Source organism: Ipomoea triloba, chromosome 4, assembly GCF_003576645.1.
Source record: "Ipomoea triloba cultivar NCNSP0323 chromosome 4, ASM357664v1".
NCBI classification, from domain to species: domain Eukaryota; kingdom Viridiplantae; phylum Streptophyta; class Magnoliopsida; order Solanales; family Convolvulaceae; genus Ipomoea; species Ipomoea triloba.
Window position 1 is genome coordinate 30,334,628 of NC_044919.1, and position 21,658 is coordinate 30,356,285.

The 21,658-nt window shown below is 41.0% G+C and overlaps 4 protein-coding genes across 4 annotated transcripts; all 4 read right to left on the bottom strand.

Moving 5' to 3' along the window:
- Nucleotides 1-233: 233 nt before the first annotated feature.
- Nucleotides 234-1,998, bottom strand: LOC116017832. The gene is made up of 3 exons (XM_031258474.1): nucleotides 1,093-1,998; nucleotides 663-835; nucleotides 234-569 (listed from the first exon to the last, which is right to left on the bottom strand). The coding sequence occupies exons 1-3, from the start codon at nucleotides 1,816-1,818 to the stop codon at nucleotides 440-442; spliced, it is 1,029 nt and encodes a 342-aa protein (XP_031114334.1). The 5' UTR covers nucleotides 1,819-1,998; the 3' UTR covers nucleotides 234-439.
- A 636-nt stretch (nucleotides 1,999-2,634) lies between these two features.
- LOC116015030 (MDIS1-interacting receptor like kinase 1-like) lies at nucleotides 2,635-6,697 on the bottom strand. The gene is made up of 2 exons (XM_031255014.1): nucleotides 3,666-6,697; nucleotides 2,635-3,299 (listed from the first exon to the last, which is right to left on the bottom strand). Exons 1-2 carry the CDS (start codon nucleotides 6,334-6,336, stop codon nucleotides 2,878-2,880), a joined length of 3,093 nt encoding a protein of 1,030 aa, XP_031110874.1. The 5' UTR covers nucleotides 6,337-6,697; the 3' UTR covers nucleotides 2,635-2,877.
- Nucleotides 6,698-9,590: 2,893 nt separating this feature from the next.
- LOC116015082 (subtilisin-like protease SBT1.2) lies at nucleotides 9,591-13,496 on the bottom strand. Its single transcript, XM_031255082.1, has 3 exons — nucleotides 12,080-13,496; nucleotides 11,146-11,631; nucleotides 9,591-10,486 (listed from the first exon to the last, which is right to left on the bottom strand). The coding sequence occupies exons 1-3, from the start codon at nucleotides 13,224-13,226 to the stop codon at nucleotides 9,792-9,794; spliced, it is 2,328 nt and encodes a 775-aa protein (XP_031110942.1). The 5' UTR covers nucleotides 13,227-13,496; the 3' UTR covers nucleotides 9,591-9,791.
- A 4,846-nt stretch (nucleotides 13,497-18,342) lies between these two features.
- On the bottom strand, nucleotides 18,343-20,666 carry LOC116015083 (xyloglucan galactosyltransferase MUR3). The gene is made up of 2 exons (XM_031255083.1): nucleotides 19,812-20,666; nucleotides 18,343-19,597 (listed from the first exon to the last, which is right to left on the bottom strand). The coding sequence occupies exons 1-2, from the start codon at nucleotides 20,525-20,527 to the stop codon at nucleotides 18,553-18,555; spliced, it is 1,761 nt and encodes a 586-aa protein (XP_031110943.1). The 5' UTR covers nucleotides 20,528-20,666; the 3' UTR covers nucleotides 18,343-18,552.
- Between the last annotated feature and the right edge of the window lie 992 nt (nucleotides 20,667-21,658).

Sequence of the window (21,658 nt, forward strand, 5' to 3'; positions counted from 1 at the left end):
GTGCATAAAAATCTTAAAAAGGAAACTAATGGTGTGCCTCCAGATATTTTATAATAAATATCTTGCCTGACAGTGTACGCTTGCAGAGATGCCCGTCTGATAGCTCTTCTTCCAATTTTTGTTTAACGTTACTTATGTTCATTTCCTTGAGATAGTTGTTGTTTAGGTGCACAGGATTTTTTGAAGCGGTTGCTTTTCTCATGTTTGATATAGAAGATCTCGTACGCACTATATTTGTTTCAAAGACATTATGGCACGAGGGGTATACCAAAGACTAGTGTTATATGAACATCTTATAAACGGCAATGAGTTTTGCTGCTAATAGTATAGAATAGTAAAATGCAGCTAGGGCCTAGGAGCTAGCTAATAAGATACCCTCTATTGAAAAAAAAAGGAGATTTCACAACTTAATTATGAATTGAAGTCCCTCCCTTGCCTTCTAGCAAGCAGATGCAGAAGCCATTGGTCGTTGATGGGTGATTGTCGGCATATGAACACCATCATCATCTTCTTCTTCCTCGTTGTCTTCCACCTCCCACAGAAAATTAGCGTATGCAGCTTCAACATGACTACAAAAGTCAAAAACAATAAAGGAACTTACTATTAGTGGCCTCGCCAGTAATGGCAGATGGCAACGGATGTATTTACTTGAGCATACAAACCTGTCTCCTGCAGCGGCCTGAACCGCCCGTTCAAAATAGCTCGTCGCGTTTTCTGCATCGCGGTGGACCTCCCAGATAAGCTTTGCGTACTGTGACAGAACTTCTCCATCACCCGGGTCCGCTAGAATCGCCCTGGAGTAATATTCCTCTGCTTTCTTAGCATCCTTCTTCGTCTGCTTGTCACGGATGAACAATGATTAGATCAAAGGTTTCATCTTTGTAGAGGAACATTTACATGACAATATATTATATATTGGTGGAAAAATTGCACTTTTGTCTTTTAATTATACAAACTTAATGTTAGGTAACATATTATAGAGGACTAAAATCTTTAGTTCCCGCTTGGGGTTTAAGTGCATATTTAGGTATAAGTGTATAATTGAAGTTGAAGGAATGAAAATGTAATATATATAGTTATATATATACCCACTTGGTATAAGAACTGAGCGTAATTCCTTAACAGCAGAGGATTGCTCGGATTCTCCTCCACCATTTTCCTGTAATGCTCTTCTGTACTAATCCCATGGCTGTCACCGCCGTCAACCCCACCCCTTCCGCCGTGGCTTCCTCCGACAGGATACCCGCCGCTACCAAATCCAACGCCGGCGACTTCCAAAGCTGGGAATTTGCTGAGACACGATTTCAATTCCTCACTCAAGCCGGAGTTAGCGCTACCAAACGCCTCCCATTCCTCATCCGCTTCTTCATACTCATCACTCTCCTCCTCGTCTTCCCCGTGACTCCTCAGCGAGAAAGACGGAATGGCTTCCAAGAACGACGCGCGAGGCTTGCGCGCAAATTTCCGCAGCGGAACTGCTAGGCTGAATTCATCGGCGTTGTTGCACAAAGCATCGGCTGTTAAACCTTCCAGATTCCCCTCCGACTGAGCTCTCCGAAACCCGTTACCGGAAAACGGCAGGCTAACTGCGGGAGAAATATTCGGAGAAGAATTGAAAGAAAGTTTAGTGAAGCTCTGGAATCCGATATGGGCATGGTTTACAGAGATCAATTTCTTGTGATGAGCAGAAGATGGTGTTTGGTTTGGGGTTATGCTTTCTGGTAATTGGTGGTGGTGGTGAAGTTGGGCGCCGCCGCTGTCTCCATGGGAAGAAAGCAGGGATCCAAGAATGGGCGTAGAAGAGCTCCTTAGCATCATGTTTCCGAGGGTATGGGGAAGTGAATCAAATAAAGGGTAGAGATACAGGCATCTTATAGGATGTTCCAATCGTGATCATCAACGCTGCAGATTTTTTTGGGGGCGGTGAGGTGAGATAAGTTTCAATGGTGGAGAATGAATGGAGAAGGCGAGTTGGAGATGAGACGAAGACTGGTAAGAATATGGATGGATCATTCAACTTCATGTACAACACCCGCCGACCAACGTCCCTACCCTGCTTACACGCTTTTCCAATTTTCACGTGTACCATGCTACCATATTCATGAGCCTCCCAACACTTTCTTATTTATTTTTGTATTTCATTATTTGGAAATATGCATAATATCAATACTCAAAAACAAAACTTTCCTTTCGATTTAAAGGAAAGCTGACAATTAGTAGGTGAAACTTACATTATGTTTCTAATTGACATTGTGAATTATAAGGAAATAAATCAGTCTATTATTGACTAACTTAAACAAAAAATGTCAATAAATAGTTAAATTTCTTACTGTTGACCGACTTAAGTCAAGATGACCAATAAGAACAATAATCAACTATTTTAAAGTTCAACCCAATAAACTAATATACAGTTCTTATGGATGAAATGACTACAATTAAATTTATTAAGTCAATTATCTCATTAATTTGGCTAGGTTGCTTTTGTGTCATCCAAAATCGGTCATTGCCTATAGTTAGTGATTTACAACCACAAAAGCTAGCTCATGTCACTATAAATTAACTCATATTAGCTCATGTCACTATAAATTAACTCATATTCTTATAAGGAAATGATGGGAAGCATCAATACTTTAGGTTTCAGCTACCATGGAGAGATTTTTATTTTTTCTTTTTTCTTTTACGTGACTATAAGTCACAATCTACATACAATGTTAATTGCAGGAGGAATGGTTGCGTTACATCAATGCCATGCTAATTGCTAGACATGCATGCATACAGATTCTATAGTTTACAAAACCAATAAAGAATTACGTACAAAATTAAACCTTAGAAAATACATAAAATTACACAAGGAATTAACGCTTTCCTGTTCTGATCTTACATAAGGAGGCCATTTACAGGCGACGTGCTAAAAACCGGCGGCATGTCTCTGTTTGCAGCGCCGCCAGCTCCGCCGCCGTTGACGCTGCTGCTCTTCCGCCGAGGTTTGGCTTCTCCGAGCATGGTTAGAACATCCCTCATGGAAGGTCTTTCCTTGGGAAGCTTGGCTGTACAGACTAGGGCAATTCTCAGAACTAGCATCATTTCTTCTTGAACATGTTTGGTGTTACCTACGCTAGGGTCTAGTGCCTCCTCTAATGATCTGTTGTCCCTGATTTTCATGCGAATCCATTCTACTATGTCCACTGATTCTCCGAATTCCGCCTCCAATGGCCGCTTTCCGGTTAGAAGCTCCATCAGGACAACCCCGTAGCTGTAAATATCACTCTTCTCATCAACTTTTAGTGTGTACCCGTACTCTGCACAGAAGGTGTTTGATATTAGTTCTGATCGAACCAAGAGTGTTGTTTATAAATCTTCTGTTGGGCGGAGGCCAAGTCCAACACAGATGACTAGGGGATTATTGGGCTTAGACTTGAAGGTCCAAGTCTAGTACCATGCCTCTCGAAATGTGGCAGGTGTAAGGAAATGCATTCGCTACGAGCTATAGTTTTTTGGCGTAGTGATAAGTGCTAAAGCAAGTTTGAATTGTTAAGGCTAGCAGGTGATGGGGAATTATTGGATAGAGACCGTGAAGGACCAAGTCCAGCACTAGTTGCATAGGAGATGTATAAAGAAAGTTATAGCTGTAGTGATAAACATTTGATCCTATATATAAAACTCACCTGGGGCAATGTATCCGTAAGATCCAGCGACCATGGAGACTGTCTCATTCTTGGTGAGCATGGTTTTGGCCAGCCCGAAATCTGCAATCCTTGCTTCTAGATTTGAATCAAGCAAGATGTTGTTTGATTTGACGTCGCGGTGGATGATCGGTGGATGGCAATCATGGTGGAGATATGCCAGGCCTTGTGCTACCCCGAGCGCAATGTTGTACCTTGACACCCAATCTACAAGCAGTCTTCCTGCTTGTTTGCCATGTAAAGCTTCCCAGAGGCTCCCATTTTGCATGAACTCATATATTATCATTGCTTCATGATCATTGTACAGGAATCCTAGTAGCCTGACAACGTTTCTGTGTCTTAATCTTCCTAGGACGTTAACCTCGCCCACCAGATCTTCACTTCCTGCAGATCCCATTTCAATGTCTTTTGCTGCAGATTTCCATAGTTTCTTGACTGCAACAGTGGTGTTTAGCCTCTGCATTTCAGTCTTGTAAACTACTCCGGTTGCTCCCATTCCTATCACGTTTGAGTCTTTGATGCAGGCCAGGATGTCGTTGCTTGTGAATCCTAGTCTCTGGAATGCCATCAATCTCCAGGGCCATTCCCCTTTACCTGTTTCGAATCTTTCCTCGAAGCAGCTCCCATTCTGGTACCATCTTTTGTGCAGGAATCTGAGCCCGAAAGCTGCTGAAACAATGGCTAGAAGTGCTGTCATTCCAATTAGCCATCCTGCTACGATGTGTTTCGTGTGGAGACTCTTCTGCCTTGATACATATGCTGCATTCTGGGAGCATGGAGGAAGCACTCCTCCACAGAGGCCGGGATTGCCTTGGAGATCATCGGGGTTGATAGTCCTGAGCATCCCATTTGCAGGGACAGGGCCGTCTAGGTTGTTGTAAGAGACATTGAGCATTTCCAGGGCTGGGGAATTCCCGAAGTTGTAAGGTATTCCACCTGTTATGGTGTTGTTTGACAGATCAAGAACTGCTAATGTGGGCATGCTGGCAATTGGTTCTGGGATTGGGCCACTTATTTGGTTGTTCCTGAGATTCAAGGTCACCAGTTTCTCACATGAAGCAATGCTGGCTGGAATGTTTCCAGTGAGATGATTTGAGGACAGATCTAGCACAGAGAGGGTGGGGCAATCCTGGAACTGATCTGGGATTTCTCCTACCAAGTTGTTATTCGAGGCAAGGAAGTTCTGCAGAGATGGAATGGTGAGAATGGAGGAAGGAAGAGAGGATTGGAGATGGTTTTGGGATAGATCAATGAAGGAAAGAGAGTCAGAAGAGGCAATGTCACTTGGGATTTGGCCTGTGAGACTATTGTTGGCAAGTTCAAGCCTCTGAAGCTCACCAAGTTTGCCAAAACCAGCAGGGATGGCCCCTGAAAGAAGATTATTCTGCATTCTAACGCGAACCAGGGAATCACATCTGGATAAACCAGGTGGAATTGGACCTGAGAACGCATTGTTGAATAGAATGAGCTTAATGAGGTTACCTTTGCTGCAAAGCCCTGCTGGGATTGGACCAGAGAACGAATTGGAAGAAACGTCGAGCCATTCTAGTGGGGAGTTCAGGCCGAGATCACTTGGCAAAGAACCCGAAAAGCTGTTGTTCCAGAGCTCAAGAACTTGCAGTTGAGTCAAGTTTGCAATTCCATCAGGTACTGAACCTGATAACCGGTTTCCCATCAAGTTCAAGAGCTCCAAGTTCTTGAGATTGGCGATTTGTTGGGGAATTTCTCCTGATAACATATTATCAGAAAGATCCAACTGCTGTAATGAAGTCATGTTCCCAATCTCTTCTGGAATCTCTCCTTCAAAACTGTTCTGGTACAAGAAAACAGTTTCGAGAAGCTTCAGATTCCCTATTTCAGCTGGAATTGACCCTGCAAGATTCCCAACAGCCAGGTCAAGATACCTGAGATTGGTCAGATTCCCAAACTCTCCTGGAATTCCACCTTCAAACTCATTGTACCCAAGAACTATAGTCTCCAGTGACAAAATCTCTCCCAGCTCTCCTGGAATCTGGCCAGTGAGATTGTTCCCAGAAAGCCCCAAGAACTTCAACTTCCTCAAATTCTTGTATGACTTTGGAATTGCCCCCTCAAAAAAGTTCCCCCTGAGATCCAAGCTCTCCAGCAAGGCTGCATTGCTAAGCTCCTCAGGCAGATAACCCGAGAAGTTGTTACTCGAAGCATTCAACGATACCAATCCAGCAAGCCTTCCAAGCCCAGCAGGAAAGCCATCAACAAAGAAGTTCTGGCTAACATCAATTCTCTGCAGGGCACTGAGATTAAACAGAGATTTCGGCAACGAAGACGAAAACCCATTGTAGGATAGGTTCAGAGAAGTCAAGCTTTTGAGTTTATCAATATGATCTGTCACTCTGCCACTGAGATTCATGTGGGAAAGATCAAGCTCCTCCACAGCTCCATTAAGGCTGCACTTCACTCCTCTCCACCTGCAGTGATGATCAGAGCCGTTCCCGGGCAATCCCCAATCTCCAAGCTGGCCCAATGGATCAACCAGACCTGCTTTTATCAACAGCAAAACTGCCCTTTCATCATTGGCCTCAACTTTAGCAGAAACAACAATATAGTTGTCCCAGCCAAGGTGGCAGAAGTACAAGGAGAAGACTATGAACACCACTGTAACATCCAACTTCATCTTCTTTTTTTGTTTTCCTGCTTACTTAATCTGATGATATCTTACTGTTTCATGATTGAGGATGGCCACAACAGCGAAGAAAGGCCAATGATGGGGCCAGTGAGGAGAGTGAGAATTGAGAGAGCAGTGAATTATATGAAAAGTTGAAGGAAAAAGTGGGTAGTGATGAGATTAATTAATTAACAATCACATGGGGATTAGAAAATTAATCAATGATTAGAAGGCTCGTGAGATCTTGGGTTCAGCAACTAACGTTGTTGATCTGCAACATTTTGGAGTTTAACGTGGGTGAGTCCGACATGAAACATGGGTGGAATGTGTTCTTCTTTACTTTTATTTATGCTCATAAACACTTCCTTCCTCCCTCCTTCTTGAATAGTCAACAAGCTGCGTTGGTCAAATTAAAGATTCCCACTCGAACGAGATCAAGAGTTTGAACTCATGCACACTACTTGACCTGACCGAGCAAATGCTTGATTAATTTCATCTCGCGGAATGCAAATACCTGGTAGGTTGGTATTTAAAAAATTAACGATACCCTATAAGTTTCTTTATTTTTCATTATTATTTTATCATTTTTATGAAGAAAGATAGCTAGGTATACCCTAAATCAGAGTCACATCCCACGATGGAGCACCACTGGTTGATCCATAATCCATGTTAAAATTTAAATAGGGTCTGATGAGTGGCTAATGATACTACCTGTCGAAAAGGCAATAATAGAATAATAATAATATTTTTTGATTGATTGTTTGTTATAAATTACGGAACTTTTTAGTTAATAATCAGTCAATCTCAATACACGAAGTAGGTTAGACAAAAATTTTATTGGTATAGTGCATGTAATGGGGTGTTAATGGAGCATAGAAGGCAAACATTACAAATAGTGGAGAAGATGGGGCAAACATGGTAGAATAATCAACGCATCAATCTGGGTAATTATCCTTAATAGTTTAATGAAACATTATTATTTAACGGAATAAACTGCCAATTTTCACATGCAACCATGTGGGCAAAAGTAGGGCAGATTAAAACATTAATTTTAAAACAAAGTTAAATTATTAGTGCTGTGTCACTATGCCATGTGCAGCTAGCTACTACTAATAGTAATAGCAATCTCAAATGGAGGCCCTGTGAGACAAACGACCCCTCTCTCTCTCTCTTTAAATTACAGAAAACTTTCCACCGTTATTTGGATGTGTTTTAAATAGAGTTTATTTAATAATCAAACCCTAGTCGATAAAGGATAACAAGGAAACAATAAACTAACTTAGATTTCGAACTTGAAACATTGTGATTAACAATCTAATTGTTCAATCAACTTAACTCGAATAGGTTGCCCCCTCTCTTTATCTGATATCTTTATGTTTTGGACAAGTTTTATATTTATTATTTTACAAAATTATCTCATCGATCACTAAAAAAATTTGATTTAATTAAGGTTTGTCATTTAGAGTTACGTTGATTTTAGAAATTAACCATAAATATGAATTTAGCTTCAATTTAATTAAAATAGACCTAAGACAAACGGAGTAAAATTGTTATGAAAGCATGGATGTAAATGAATGACATGGCAATTTTTATGTGGAATAAATCAAATTGAAAAAAATTACAAGTCTATTTTGTCAAGTCAACTTTACTATTTTCTTTCCGTATTATATTTAGTCAAATTTTTAGCTTGGTCTTTTTCTTCTCAAGTAAACACTTCGATTTACCTGACCAATTGAGAAGATCGAATGATATTATCCCATCATATATATGAACTCTAGAAACCTTGTAAACCTCAATAATAGCTACGTTTTGTTGTAGTTCACACACACGTATATTGGTAATTAAGAGTAAAAGATGACATATTAATGTATATGTACATGTTGGTACTTGGATCTGGAAAAGAAATAAACAAAATGGAGAAAGGTAGAGAATACATGGAGATGGAAGTGAATGATTGATTGAGAATAAGGGGGAGTGCATGCATGCATGCACATGGGCTACGTACCATAGCGGCATGGCCAACCTTGCATTATTCTGCCATTATATTCCATCAATGTATGATTGACAAGCCAGAAATCTACAAGAAACATGCTAACAGCTACCATCAAAGAAAATCACAATAATTATATTATATATACCCTAGTTGTTTATCTCTCTCTCTCTCTTTCTTTAATCCCATTTTAATTGCTACCTTAGGTGATGATGGTGTTGAATACAAGTGGTTTGATATTTGAGGCCTTGGGCCGGATAGTTTCACTCAACTCAGGTGGTCGGCTCAAGCTTAGTATATTTTGAAAATTGTGAGGCATGTTATCTTTAATTGCTACCATAGGTAGTGATGTGTTGAATACAAACAGTCTAGTATTCAGAGTCTTGTCCCAAATGGTCAAGCCAGACCAATCTGAAACTTGAGAATACATTATCTCATTTATGAGAAAAAGTACAATTGTTAGATCCTAAACCTATTTTAAGATATCATTTTCCTTATTATTTTGGAAATTGTTTTTCTTACATTTTTAACTATTAATTGTAATTTTTTTTTTGAAAGAATTAACTTGTAATTGATACATTGATTTGAGGGATTTACTTTCCATATTCACTCCAAGTTCTTAATGGTAGTTTGAGTTGTATAAATAACCTAATAAAGGTTTATAAAGATCTTATTCTTGTAATACTCTCTCACTTTCAAAAGTGGTTTCCACTTCCGATCATCAAATTTGTAAATTCTTCATTATTTTCTCTCAATTGAGTTGCTACGATTTATATCCTTCTCTCAATTGAGTTGCTACGATTTATATCCTCCCATATGCTTTGTCGGGCCGGAACTTGGGGTTGGCCATTGGGGATTCAAACTTTGGGAAGAACTCAATTCATATTACCTTCTGATCCCACTAAATTCATATTATGAGGATAGCCTAAGGGGACATGTTATTCTTGATTGAGAACAATAACAACACTCTATTTTTTCAAATTTCTTTAAGCATTATACAATTTGTTCCCAGCCCATTCTATGTATTGGCCAACCGTGGATTGCATTATTGGTTGTAAAACCAATTGGTAGGATAATGTTACTTGTATCCAACACTTTGCTCCCGACTGGTTCTGTATCGAAATTAAATTTGTATTGTTTGAATTGATAAGCCATCTAACTTCATTGTTGTCCTACTGATAAGCCAAGATGAAGATTACCAGACAGACACTACAATCCATATAAAAAGCTGTATATGAACCTTCATAGTAATAGCTGTCTCACACTCCAATCATTCAAATAAGCTGCATTTTTATTGACATAAAATGAATCCATTTCATCATCAAAAGCATTCTAATATAAATTAAACCTAAAATATAATTCATAGTTATGGAAATTCTGCCACTGATCTGAGCTGACAATGTCAACTGCAATATATATATAAGATGAAATCAAATATGGATCAACAATTAAGGTTGTCTGACCCAACAACCATTCAACTTCCATTTCTTTTCTTTGACACCCATGTCACTGAAATTGGGCTTCTCACTCTCTGAACTCCATTACAGGTGTTCACCCATGTCAACTGCCCCTCTGCAAAGCTCCTACTCATTTGCTTCCCAAATTTCTGCCTTGATGTGAACCACACTGCATATTTCAGGCTCTGGTTCGCCCGTTTGAACTTCAGGCGTTGCGGTTTAACCCTGACTTTAACCCCCTCAGGTGCCACAACTTTAGCTGTGTAAGTGGAACCAGGAGCCCCTACATTGGTCACAACCCTGGTGATTATCTTTCTGGTCATTCCAGGCCTGAAAGTTATGGAAATGGAGGGGTAATTCAGGCTGAACCCTCGGTTTTTGCGCAGGGTTTCGCGACAGCTGATGTTCTTGTGTGTGATGCTGAGGATCTCTGAGGTTGTGTAGCCCAGAGAGCAGAGATGGGTGATGTAGTCATCTGTGTGGATGTCATATATGAGCCCAGGGTCTATGGCCTTTCCAGGGTTTACATGCCCTGCTCCCATGGCAAAAACATCTGCAGCCTTGTCCCCATCCATGATTGGTTTTCCTTGGTGGTCTGTTGTGTCTGCAGTTGTCACGAGTGCTGATTTTATAGCAGCGGGAGACCATTCTGGATGCGCAGCGCGCAACAGCGCTGCCAATCCGCTGACATGAGGGCATGCCATGGAAGTACCTGTTGAGGTGAAAATGCCTTAGTCCTATGAACAGAAAGCAATGATAAATGGGACAACTCCGACCAAATTGGTCAGACTAAACTGTTGACGGGGTAATCACAAGGTTACAAATTGAAACCCCTAACCAAAGTGACATATTGACTTTCTTGATTTGAACTAGTTAGTTACGAACAATTTAGACTGGTTTACCTCCTTCTGATCATTTACTAGCAAACTAAGGGTCACACACTAGTACAAAATTAGCTATTTGCGTATGCATACAGACCATTTTGCGTCTATTATACAACAGACGCAGATTGTACCAATCTGCGTCTGTTGTAAAAGTCAAAATTTATTTAGTGCACATCTTTAAATAATGGCTACGAGTTTCACTCATCATCCAAAAAAAGCAATGATAAATAGGACACCCGAGATTTATAGGGATTGTTTACTGATTACCACAAGGTTACAAGTTCAACTCCAATATTGTGAACAATCTATTGGTATTCTTAGTTTGAGCCGGTTAACTATAAGAAAACTATAATGATTTACCTCTTTATGGTCTTTTGTTGACTAGGGTCACAATACAGAATTTACACCTTCCACACCCCTCAGATAATAACTGTAAATTTTTCTCGCCACAACAAAAAAACAAAAACAATGATTTATAATGACTCACCTGACATGACTGTGAAGTTTACCCTTCTGGGATCCTCCGGAAGGCCGCTGGGGCCTAAGTTTTGAGGCCAGGCTGCAATGATATTCACCCCTGGGGCAATCACATCAGGCTTGAGAACTGCAGGATCAGTAAAACTTGGCCCCCTGGATGAAAACTGTGCCACTGCTGGTGCCCTGGATTTCCCAATTCTTGTTCCTGCAAATATGATCCTGGCTCTCGGCTTTCTGGTGGAGTTTATGTAGCTTTTAAGGGTTATGGATTCGTCGAAACCGATCAATGTTGCTGGCAACAAATGCACATCTACTGAATCCTCTTCCAGGTTCAAAGCTGTATTGGCTAAGATCATTGCAATCCCACCAGCTTCTTTAACAATTTCACCTTTTTCTGCTCTCCCATTGATCCCTCTGTCACAAACCACCATTTTTCCCCGGACTAAGGTTTTGGGCAGAGAACCTCTTAGACAGAACTCACTGCCACTATTCCCACCTGTTACATAACAAAACTGATAAGTGTACTCCAAAAAAGTAAAACTCCCGCTATTTCTCTTAATTTTAATGGAAAAAGAAAAACCAAATGAATCAAAAATGGAATATACTTTCCACCCAACTAGTGCTTAGCAGTCGAGTAATCTAAGTATACCATCTCCACTTTTTTCAATCGACTAGGAGTTGTTAGACTGTTATAATTTCCAAACTAGTTAACTGCATATATTAGATGGTGAGAGGAGTAGCCGAACGGACAAAAAACACGGGCCCGAGTTGAGTGCTGATTCAGTCGAATTGGGTACTGACTTAACCATGTTAGGCACCGAGTTAGGCGCCCAACTCGGCTCCTAGTTGGTCGGACCACTAAAATGTTCACCTTAACCTAGGGGCACCTAAAGAGCCGCCTAGACTGATTTTTACAACACTGAGTGTGAGTATGTAAGTATTACCTGTTACATAAACAAGATCGAATTTTTTCTGGGATCCTGGAATTGCCTTTCCTGGAAACAGTGATTCCCCGTAGAGGAATTTGCCATTTCCGAGATGAACGATTCCTGGGAATCGCCTGTCGAGGGTGCTGGCGCCGACGGTGTTAATCCATGGAGATTCGTTCGAAACTGAGCTTGCAACCGGGCCGTTGTTCCCGGCGGCGGCCACCACGGCTATGCCGTGCTCCGTCGCGCGGAAGCTGCCGATGGCGATGGTGTCTTCGAAGATGGGGACAGGGAAGCCGCCGAGGGAGAGGGAGAGGACGTCGACTCCGTCCACAATCGCGGCGTCCATCGCGGCGAGAATATCGGAGCTGTAACAACCGTTGTACCAGCACACTTTGTAAATGGCGACGTGGGCGCTCGGGGCCATTCCACGCGCTTCTCCCGCCGCGTTTCCCAGCACGCTCGCCGTGGACACCGGCGAGCCGGCGGCGGTGGACGCCGTGTGCGTGCCGTGGCCGTGGGAGTCCCGCGGCGAAATGTACTCCTCCACTAAATGCGGCGAATAAGACGGGGAAGCCGCCACGTGGCCCTTGCTGAAGAATCTGGCGCCAATCAGTTTCCTGTTGCAGCTTGAGGAGTTAAATCCCTGCCCTTCCTGGCACACTCCCTTCCATTTCTCCGGTGGCGGCGGCATTCCGGCATCGTCAAAGCTCGGACTCTCCGGCCAAACGCCGGTGTCCAATAACCCGATTATCGTCCCCCGCCCAAACCTAGACTTCACCCAAGCTCCCTCTGTAACACTCAATCCCAGAAACTTGTAAGAATAAGTAGTCTGAACCTCAATCTTTCTGTCCGGTTTTATCGCTATTACATCAACAGAATTCCTCAACACCTCAATCTCAGCTTCAGAGAGCTGAGCAGAGAAGCCTTCCATGGCGGAACCGTAAGAGTACAAGAGACGAGAAGCCGCGGAATCTTCGGATGAAGAAACGGCTCTGTCAAGAACCGAAAGGTGCCAGTGAGCCCTGGACCCGAACGGCGATCTTGAAATTCCGTTGGGGTGGAGCTGAACAATGTAGGTCTGTAAATCCTGAGAGCTGTGAGGAACAAAGCAGAGAAAAAGAATGGCTAAAAGGAATTTGGTTCGGGTTTGGGACTCCATTGAAGCACACAAAAAGCTCAAAGAAAAGGTGGAAAGAAGAAACTTGGGACGAGGAAGCAAGCATGATGATTGTGGGTATTTGAAGGCGATTCTGGGAATTCAAAACAGAAGCTGGGGAGAAAGAAGAAACTCGTGAAATCCAAGAGCTCTTCATCACGAGTATCATTTGTGATCGAGAAATTGAAGATCGAAAACCCAATGGGTTTTGTTGTTGTTCCTCTTTCTTCATCTGCAGGGGAGCTGCCATGGTGTCCGAGGTTTCACGGGATGTTTTCGCCGCGTTTATTATACAGCAGAGATGAGTCTTCCCTGCTTTCAAAACATATATAGCCGTTGGAATCCATAAAAATAAAAAATAAAAAAATAATCCTCAAATTAACTGTTTGCTTCATTTCATCAGCTTCGAAAAAACAAGGAATTTTGCATTTATGTGCATGAGCCACACTGCACGTGCGGCTTGTGTTGTGTCTGCTGCTCTTCATTCCCTCACATTTCAGCATTTATTTCAGTCACGCCATGGCTGGCTCCCTCAAAGAGCTTCTTCCAGGTTCAGGGCTAAACCTAATACTTTGCTTACACGGAGTTATAACTTTAGGGTAATGTTAGTTGTCCCAAATTTTATTGAATAATTCTTGTTTCAGATCAATAATTTGTCTTAACCTAATTAATATGTGATGTTAATAAATTACATGTAGCTGATTAATATATATATATATATATATATATATATATATATATATATATATATATATATATATATATAGGGTGCACTCTGGTGCGAACTCTCGCCTAGGTAGGAAATGAGAACGCTCCACAGCCGTCCACGTGTCCAGATCAACGAATCAGATGCAATTTTAAAAAAATGACGCGGTGGCATTTTCGTAAATAACTGGAACTTTGGTGCACCTAGTTTCACTTACAAGTGCACATATTTTCGCATCTATTTTCACTTACAAGTGCAAGTAATTTACCTTATTAATATTCATGCACCTATTTTTGCAATTACTTTCACTCACAAATGCAAGTAATTTACTTTGTTAATATTCATGCACCTGGGTGCAACCTAGGTGCACCTAGTTATAACATAGGTTGCACCTAGTTATAACATTAGGTGCACCTAGTATTGATGCTCACTGTACAATTCACTTGCACCTGTAATACATTTTACTTGCATCTGCAATACATTTTATTTGCACTTGTGCAAGTAATTTACTTTGTTAACATTCATGCACCTGGTTGCAACCTATGTGCACCTAGTTATAGCAATAGGTGCACCTGGTTATAACATTAGGTGCACTTAGTATTGATGCTCATTGTACAATTTACTTGTACTTGTAATACATTTTACTTGCACGTGTGCACCTATTTTCACTTGCAGGTGCAAGTAATTTGCCTTGTTAACATTTATGCACCTGGGTGCACCTATGTGCATCTAGTTATAACATTACGTGCACCTAGTTATAACGTTATGTGCAACTACATTTCGGACACGTGGCGCGCTGTGATTCGTCCGCAGTTCTCTCCTGGGCGGCCAGTACGCACCTGAACGCGATCCTATATATATTATTAAGTTCCTGTGCGGTAGGGTGTTTTCGGTGGTTTTAGATGCGTAATTTTCTTTTTAATGTGCGTGATTTTTCTTCTTAAGGTGCGTGAACCTAAAGCTTAAGGTGCTTGATTTTTCCTTCTTAAGGTGCGTGAGTTGTTGAAACTTAATGTGCGTTATTTTAAAACTTTAGGTGCGTGGCTTGTATACTTAAGGTGAGCGGTTTGCGTACTTAAAGTGCGCAATGTATTCTCAACTAAAGGTACACCGCACCATTTAAAAACTGTAGCTGCGTGGTTTATGTTTTTAGCTTAAGGTGTGTGATTTGTATACTTAAGGTACGCCGTTTTAATGCTTAAGATGAGTACCGCACAACCGCACAAGAAGATATATCCGCATCTGAATTCTTCCCTATATATATATATATATATATATATATATATATATATNCGAATCAGATGCAATTTTAAAAAAATGACGCGGTGGCATTTTCGTAAATAACTGGAACTTTGGTGCACCTAGTTTCACTTACAAGTGCACATATTTTCGCATCTATTTTCACTTACAAGTGCAAGTAATTTACCTTATTAATATTCATGCACCTATTTTTGCAATTACTTTCACTCACAAATGCAAGTAATTTACTTTGTTAATATTCATGCACCTGGGTGCAACCTAGGTGCACCTAGTTATAACATAGGTTGCACCTAGTTATAACATTAGGTGCACCTAGTATTGATGCTCACTGTACAATTCACTTGCACCTGTAATACATTTTACTTGCATCTGCAATACATTTTATTTGCACTTGTGCAAGTAATTTACTTTGTTAACATTCATGCACCTGGTTGCAACCTATGTGCACCTAGTTATAGCAATAGGTGCACCTGGTTATAACATTAGGTGCACTTAGTATTGATGCTCATTGTACAATTTACTTGTACTTGTAATACATTTTACTTGCACGTGTGCACCTATTTTCACTTGCAGGTGCAAGTAATTTGCCTTGTTAACATTTATGCACCTGGGTGCACCTATGTGCATCTAGTTATAACATTACGTGCACCTAGTTATAACGTTATGTGCAACTACATTTCGGACACGTGGCGCGCTGTGATTCGTCCGCAGTTCTCTCCTGGGCGGCCAGTACGCACCTGAACGCGATCCTATATATATTATTAAGTTCCTGTGCGGTAGGGTGTTTTCGGTGGTTTTAGATGCGTAATTTTCTTTTTAATGTGCGTGATTTTTCTTCTTAAGGTGCGTGAACCTAAAGCTTAAGGTGCTTGATTTTTCCTTCTTAAGGTGCGTGAGTTGTTGAAACTTAATGTGCGTTATTTTAAAACTTTAGGTGCGTGGCTTGTATACTTAAGGTGAGCGGTTTGCGTACTTAAAGTGCGCAATGTATTCTCAACTAAAGGTACACCGCACCATTTAAAAACTGTAGCTGCGTGGTTTATGTTTTTAGCTTAAGGTGTGTGATTTGTATACTTAAGGTACGCCGTTTTAATGCTTAAGATGAGTACCGCACAACCGCACAAGAAGATATATCCGCATCTGAATTCTTCCCTATATATATATATATATATATATATATATATATATATATCCTTTTTTTTTATTGAATATTATAAAGGATAAGAACAATATATAAGTAAAAGATTAAAAAATCTATGTTAAGCAACCCGGTTGACATTGTCTTAGAAAATAGGAGAATTATGATGATTCATCTAATCTGCACCAAAGTTTGTCTCCATATATGAATATGCCTAATTGAGCTTGTTTGGTGTTGTTGGGTCTTCTATGGGATGGAGTGAGTTCTCGATAATTTGCTATTTATTTTGTGCAAAAGTTTGTTTGCCCTATATATCTGATTGACCATGTCTAGTTTTGTTGAGTCTTTTGTTTGATGGAGTGTTAAGTCTTATGTTAGATGGAGTGTTAAGTATTATGTTAGATGGAGTGAGATATACTCCAAGTACAGTCAATATTTGTCCTACAATGTGAATACCCCTCCAAATTTTATCGTTTGTTGCCCTATATATCTGATTGAGCATGTCTAGAGTTGTTGAGTCTTTTGTTAGATGGAGTGTTAAGTCTTATGGTAGATGGAGTTATACTCCAAGTACAGTCAATATTTGTCCTATATTATCCTTCATACGGCGAATAATTATTGGGTGTTCATGAATTAGGTGACCCCATTATTATTAAAAGTAAATTTACTTGTCCAATTAAAAAATAGGGAAAAGGGTCAAATAGGCCCTCAAACTTTACCTAAAAGTACAATTAGCCCCTCAAACATTCAAAAGGTTCAATTACACACACAAACTTATCATTTTGGGGCATTTAAATCCATATGACCGGTTGTTCCAGGTGAACAACCGGTCATATTTTTCTGACGAACATTCCGGCTACCGGCGGCCGGAATGTTCATCCCCAACCGTCTTCTCCAATGGAGAAGACTGTTCGTCTTCCCAATCTTCTCTATCGGAGAAGACGAACCACACTGGTTCGTCTTCTCCGGAGAAGACTGTTAGTCTTCTCCGGTTTCTAATGGTGACCCACTTGCTGACTTTGGATTGTTCAACCATTCAAGAAGAAGGCACTGGTTCGTTGGGTCAAACAGGAGACCAACAAAATTTTTCCGGCAAGGGGATTTCATCATCTTCTCCGGTAAGGATTTTTCCGGTGACTTCCTCTCTTATTATCCCTATGTGTTTAAAGTTGTATTTTGGAGATTGGTTTGCTGCCGGAAGTCCACGTTTTTCATCAGAACATATCTTCAAATCCGGCAGAACGAATTTTTCTTGTTTTCTGGTGGGCTTTTGTCCGCCGACCTCATTTATGCTCCCCAGTTGATGTTTGGTTGCTTCCGGTGGGCTGATTTTTTCAGACGAGTCATGGTGGGTTTTGGGTATGGCCATCACGTTGACGAACACTGGTTCATCTTCTCCATCGGAGAAGACGTACGGTCTGTCTTCTCCGGTGGAGAAGACGAACTGTCCGTTCGTCTTCTCCGGTGGAGAAGACGAACCAGTGAACCACACTGGTTCATCTTCTCCGGAGAAGACAAACCAGTGTGGTTCACTGGTTAACCAGTGTTCCGGAGAAGACGAACCAAACGAACACTTTCGTCTTCTCCGTTGTTGGGGATGAACATTCCGGCCGCCGGTGGCCAGAATGTTCGTCGGAAAAATATGACCGGTTGTTCACCTTGAACAACCGGTCATATGGGTTTAAATGCCCAAAAATAACAAGTTTGTGTGTGTAATTGAATCTTTTGAATGTTTGGGGGCCTAATTGCATTTTTAGGTAAAGTTCGAGGGTTTATTTGACCCCTTTCCCTAAAAAATATAAGAAATTTTAGAGAGATAAGTAGCATTACTTGTAAATAGATGATTAAAACTCACTGTAGAAGCATACAGTAAATGTATACAAACGATAAGTCAACAAGGAAGCTATTGATGTCAAAGTGTGCAAATAACTTTTTCACATAATAAATTTAGCATCTTTCACTATCCAACAAAAACAGAAGGCATGAAAAGAGAATCCGATGATGACAAGACAGTATGTGTTACATTACTCCTCTAACTTATTAGTTGGAAAAAAAATGAAACAAAGATCATACATATGAATGGATCTAGCATCAGACATCTTTAATTTACAAGAAAACCTGTAACAACATCAGATATTTGATTGCAGCATCATGAAATTGCCATAATCCACATGAATCTGCAGTCCATAAACAGATAAACCAGACCCTAAACGTGTTCTTAATTTCTAGATCACTTGCGCTGAACTATCAGAACCTGCAACACTACTGTCATTGTAATCCTTTGATTGTGAGAAAAATGGATCCCATTCATGGGCTCCAATGTCATGCTGCCCTTCTTCCATCAACGCATATTTCCAGCTCAACTCCTCAACAAAATGCTCATCTCCGCGCCCTGCAACAACGTCCCTTCTCAGCTTTGTCACCTTATCAATCACACCCTGCACTGCTACATCAAATGCATCCTTAACAGACTCCAGTCTGGCCCGGGGGTCGGAATAGATCAGCCGCGGGATCAGGGCTATAACCGCCTCCCTCATCCCCTCCACCTGCTCAGGGGAGACCTGGCTGAGCCTCTCCTCTATGCTGGCATTCCCCCTCCGGATATCGGGCTCGGGGATGAACACAGAGAATGATGAATGGTTTCTGGGGAGATACCAGGTGTACTGTATGTAAGCAGAGCCTGGATGGAAGAACACGGGTATGCAGCCTGCTAACATTGCATCAAAGGCTGATCTTCTCGTGTAGGAATCCCCCTGTGGTTGCAGACAGAACACTGATTCCTGAAACATCTGCATTATGTTGCCGGGAGAATGGCAGCTGCTTTCACCATAATCGCACTTGAACAGCCTGCAAACCTTGGAATTCCTGCACTGTTGAATTATGTGGCCTCGGATTGATCTCGGGTTTCCAGGACGAGGAGCACCAGCAAAAGAAAACAGCCATTTTCTCTCCTTCTTCCTCATCCTGTCTTGCCAGGAAAACACCTCGGAATCTTTGGAGGGATGGAAGTATGTGGGATAAGGAATCCCGAAATCGTTTGAATTCCAGGGGCTGGATTCCACCACGAGAGTGGTCATGTTCTTAGCAGCCGGCAAGAGCAGAAGCTTGTTCCCCCAGTCTGATTCCTGATCCGTCAGCCGCCTGAAATCCCACGTTATCCTCCCGGCCACCAGGAAGTGATCCTTTCCTCCCATTATCCTCCACTCCGGCGTCTTCTCCAGCCACTTCACCAGATCAAGAGCAGCCGCATCTCTAACAGAGATGTTGTACCTGTAAGCATATAATTTTTGAGTATTATTAACTCTGGTACAATGTAGTATCTGTTCTACCAACTTTCTCAACCTACTGAAACACAAAGAGTCAATGCCTCCTGACTTTTCATTTGGGATCAGTCACTGGACCAGAAGGTCATTGGCACGGCAACCACATAATATTCAAACCTACTTTAATTAATAACTTAAATAAGAAAACGTTACAGTAGTACCCCCATAGATGCCTGGAAACTTCGAGCCCTGCAAAGAAAGGCACGAAAATGGCGGCCGCGAGAGAAGAATCGTTCGTTAAACACTCGTACTTTTTCATCCGATTCCTGAAGATCACTTCCAGTGCAAACTGATCCGTGGCGTACCATCCCGTCTCCGATAAAACTCCTCCCGCATTCTCCAATGGCGGTCCCAGCCCGCCATTGGCCATGAACTTACACATATCCGTCCAGGGGCTAAGCTTCTCGCACTCCTTCAGAATATCCTCATTGAACCTGGGAGGAAGATTATGCACATATACATACCGGCCGCCGCACGGATCGCTCTTGTTCTCTAACGACGTCGTCAACGCCCTGATAAAAGGAAATTTCCCAGAATCAATCACAGAATCCAATTCACCGCTCCCAGGATTAACCTTTCTCGATCCAAAACCGCCCACCTTCGGCCGATCAATCGCCGGAGAGCTGAGCAATTTAATCTCAGGAGAAACGGAAGCTAAACGATCTGATTCGGATTCAGTTACGCGATTGTGATTGCTCCGCTCGATCGCGAAATGGAAGCACCAGAAGAAAACGGAGAAGATCGCCGACAGTAACGCTAGGGTAAACAGACGGGAGTTCAGATTTCTGCCCGCCGCCTTCTCGACTCGTTCATTGGAGGTTAGCAACGTCGGCGAACGGCGTCTGATGATCATTAGATTAGCCGGTCGATCAAACATACATTCAAATCGAACAAGAAACCCTAGCAATATAATCCTCAATCATGCGAAACGCATAATGTACGAAACGAGAAAAACAGTGTCAGAACGACAATGAGAGATAGAGAAAGATGGAACAACGATTGAGTATGGCGCATGCAAGGAAGAAGAAGAAGAAGAACATCAGAATGCTAGTAACGTATGTGTGCACTGTGCTAGGGGTTTTGAGCTGAGGTGGTGGAGTCAGAAAAATCATGAAAATTTATAATCTCCACATCGATAGTATTATACGGAGTATATCATACACTAAGTGCTTAGCATATATAAATGATGCAAGATACTTCACATTAAAATTAATCTATTAAAATCAATATTAATTATTTAAATTAAATAACTATGTTAAATGTTTAATAAATTAGAATGTTAACCATTTAACTATAATATTTACTTATTAATATTGCTATTATCTTAATCACCTATCACAAATGGACTACCTTACAATAGAATATTGATAAATATTCTCACAATATTTATTTTAAAACACACACACTAGCTTAGTTATGAGGTTATTAGATGAATTGAAACATGACATCAAGTTTGACTTCCTATCCAAGTTGTTTATTATCTTTTTAGTTTGAGTCGTTCAGTTATGGCAACCTATTATAATTTATCTCATTGTAGTCCTTTGCTAGCTAAGGTCACAAGGCAAGCTTCATCTAAAACGCACTTTTAAATAGTGATTGTGAGTTTTTTTTTTTGTAAATCAAAGTTAAATCAGATGAGATATTGAGTTATCAGTTATGATGTGTAGGCTTTCTAGGCAAGTGGCCGGCGTGAGCCTGGGAGCAAGATAGAGTTTGAAACCTGAGTGAGACATTTTTTGCTTTATTGTTTTGAGCAAGTGGAGTGACCCTTGGAGCAAGATAGAATCTTAAACCAACACATGTATAGCTTGGTTGTTATTTAGTTTCCTAATACTAAGAAAGAGATGTAACAAGTATTATTATTTACAATTATTTCTAATATATATTATTCTATACAATAATGTATGAAGTACATATTCTATGCAATAATGCATGAAGTACATAATTATATGAGTATGATCATCATTCGTTGTTGATTGTTATTACTTTAAAAATTTTCACATACCAC

What these genes read in the sequence shown, in the direction of transcription:
- LOC116017832 (XM_031258474.1), bottom strand. Translation starts at nt 1,818, where the DNA reads ATGATGCTAAGGAGCTCTTCTACGCCCATTCTTGGATCCCTGCTTTCT. An exon ending in ACGCTCAGTTCTTATACCAA is followed by an intron (nt 836 to 1,092) that starts GTGGGTATATAT and finishes CGTGACAAGCAG; the next exon opens with ACGAAGAAGGATGCTAAGAA. An exon ending in CAGGCCGCTGCAGGAGACAG is followed by an intron (nt 570 to 662) that starts GTTTGTATGCTC and finishes TGACTTTTGTAG; the next exon opens with TCATGTTGAAGCTGCATACG.
- LOC116015030 (XM_031255014.1), bottom strand. Translation starts at nt 6,336, where the DNA reads ATGAAGTTGGATGTTACAGTGGTGTTCATAGTCTTCTCCTTGTACTTC. An exon ending in TTACGGATACATTGCCCCAG is followed by an intron (nt 3,300 to 3,665) that starts GTGAGTTTTATA and finishes CCTTCTGTGCAG; the next exon opens with AGTACGGGTACACACTAAAA.
- LOC116015082 (XM_031255082.1), bottom strand. Translation starts at nt 13,226, where the DNA reads ATGGAGTCCCAAACCCGAACCAAATTCCTTTTAGCCATTCTTTTTCTC. An exon ending in CGATCTTGTTTATGTAACAG is followed by an intron (nt 11,632 to 12,079) that starts GTAATACTTACA and finishes GTTATGTAACAG; the next exon opens with GTGGGAATAGTGGCAGTGAG. An exon ending in AAACTTCACAGTCATGTCAG is followed by an intron (nt 10,487 to 11,145) that starts GTGAGTCATTAT and finishes TCACCTCAACAG; the next exon opens with GTACTTCCATGGCATGCCCT.
- LOC116015083 (XM_031255083.1), bottom strand. Translation starts at nt 20,527, where the DNA reads ATGTTTGATCGACCGGCTAATCTAATGATCATCAGACGCCGTTCGCCG. An exon ending in GTTTCCAGGCATCTATGGGG is followed by an intron (nt 19,598 to 19,811) that starts GTACTACTGTAA and finishes ATATGCTTACAG; the next exon opens with GTACAACATCTCTGTTAGAG.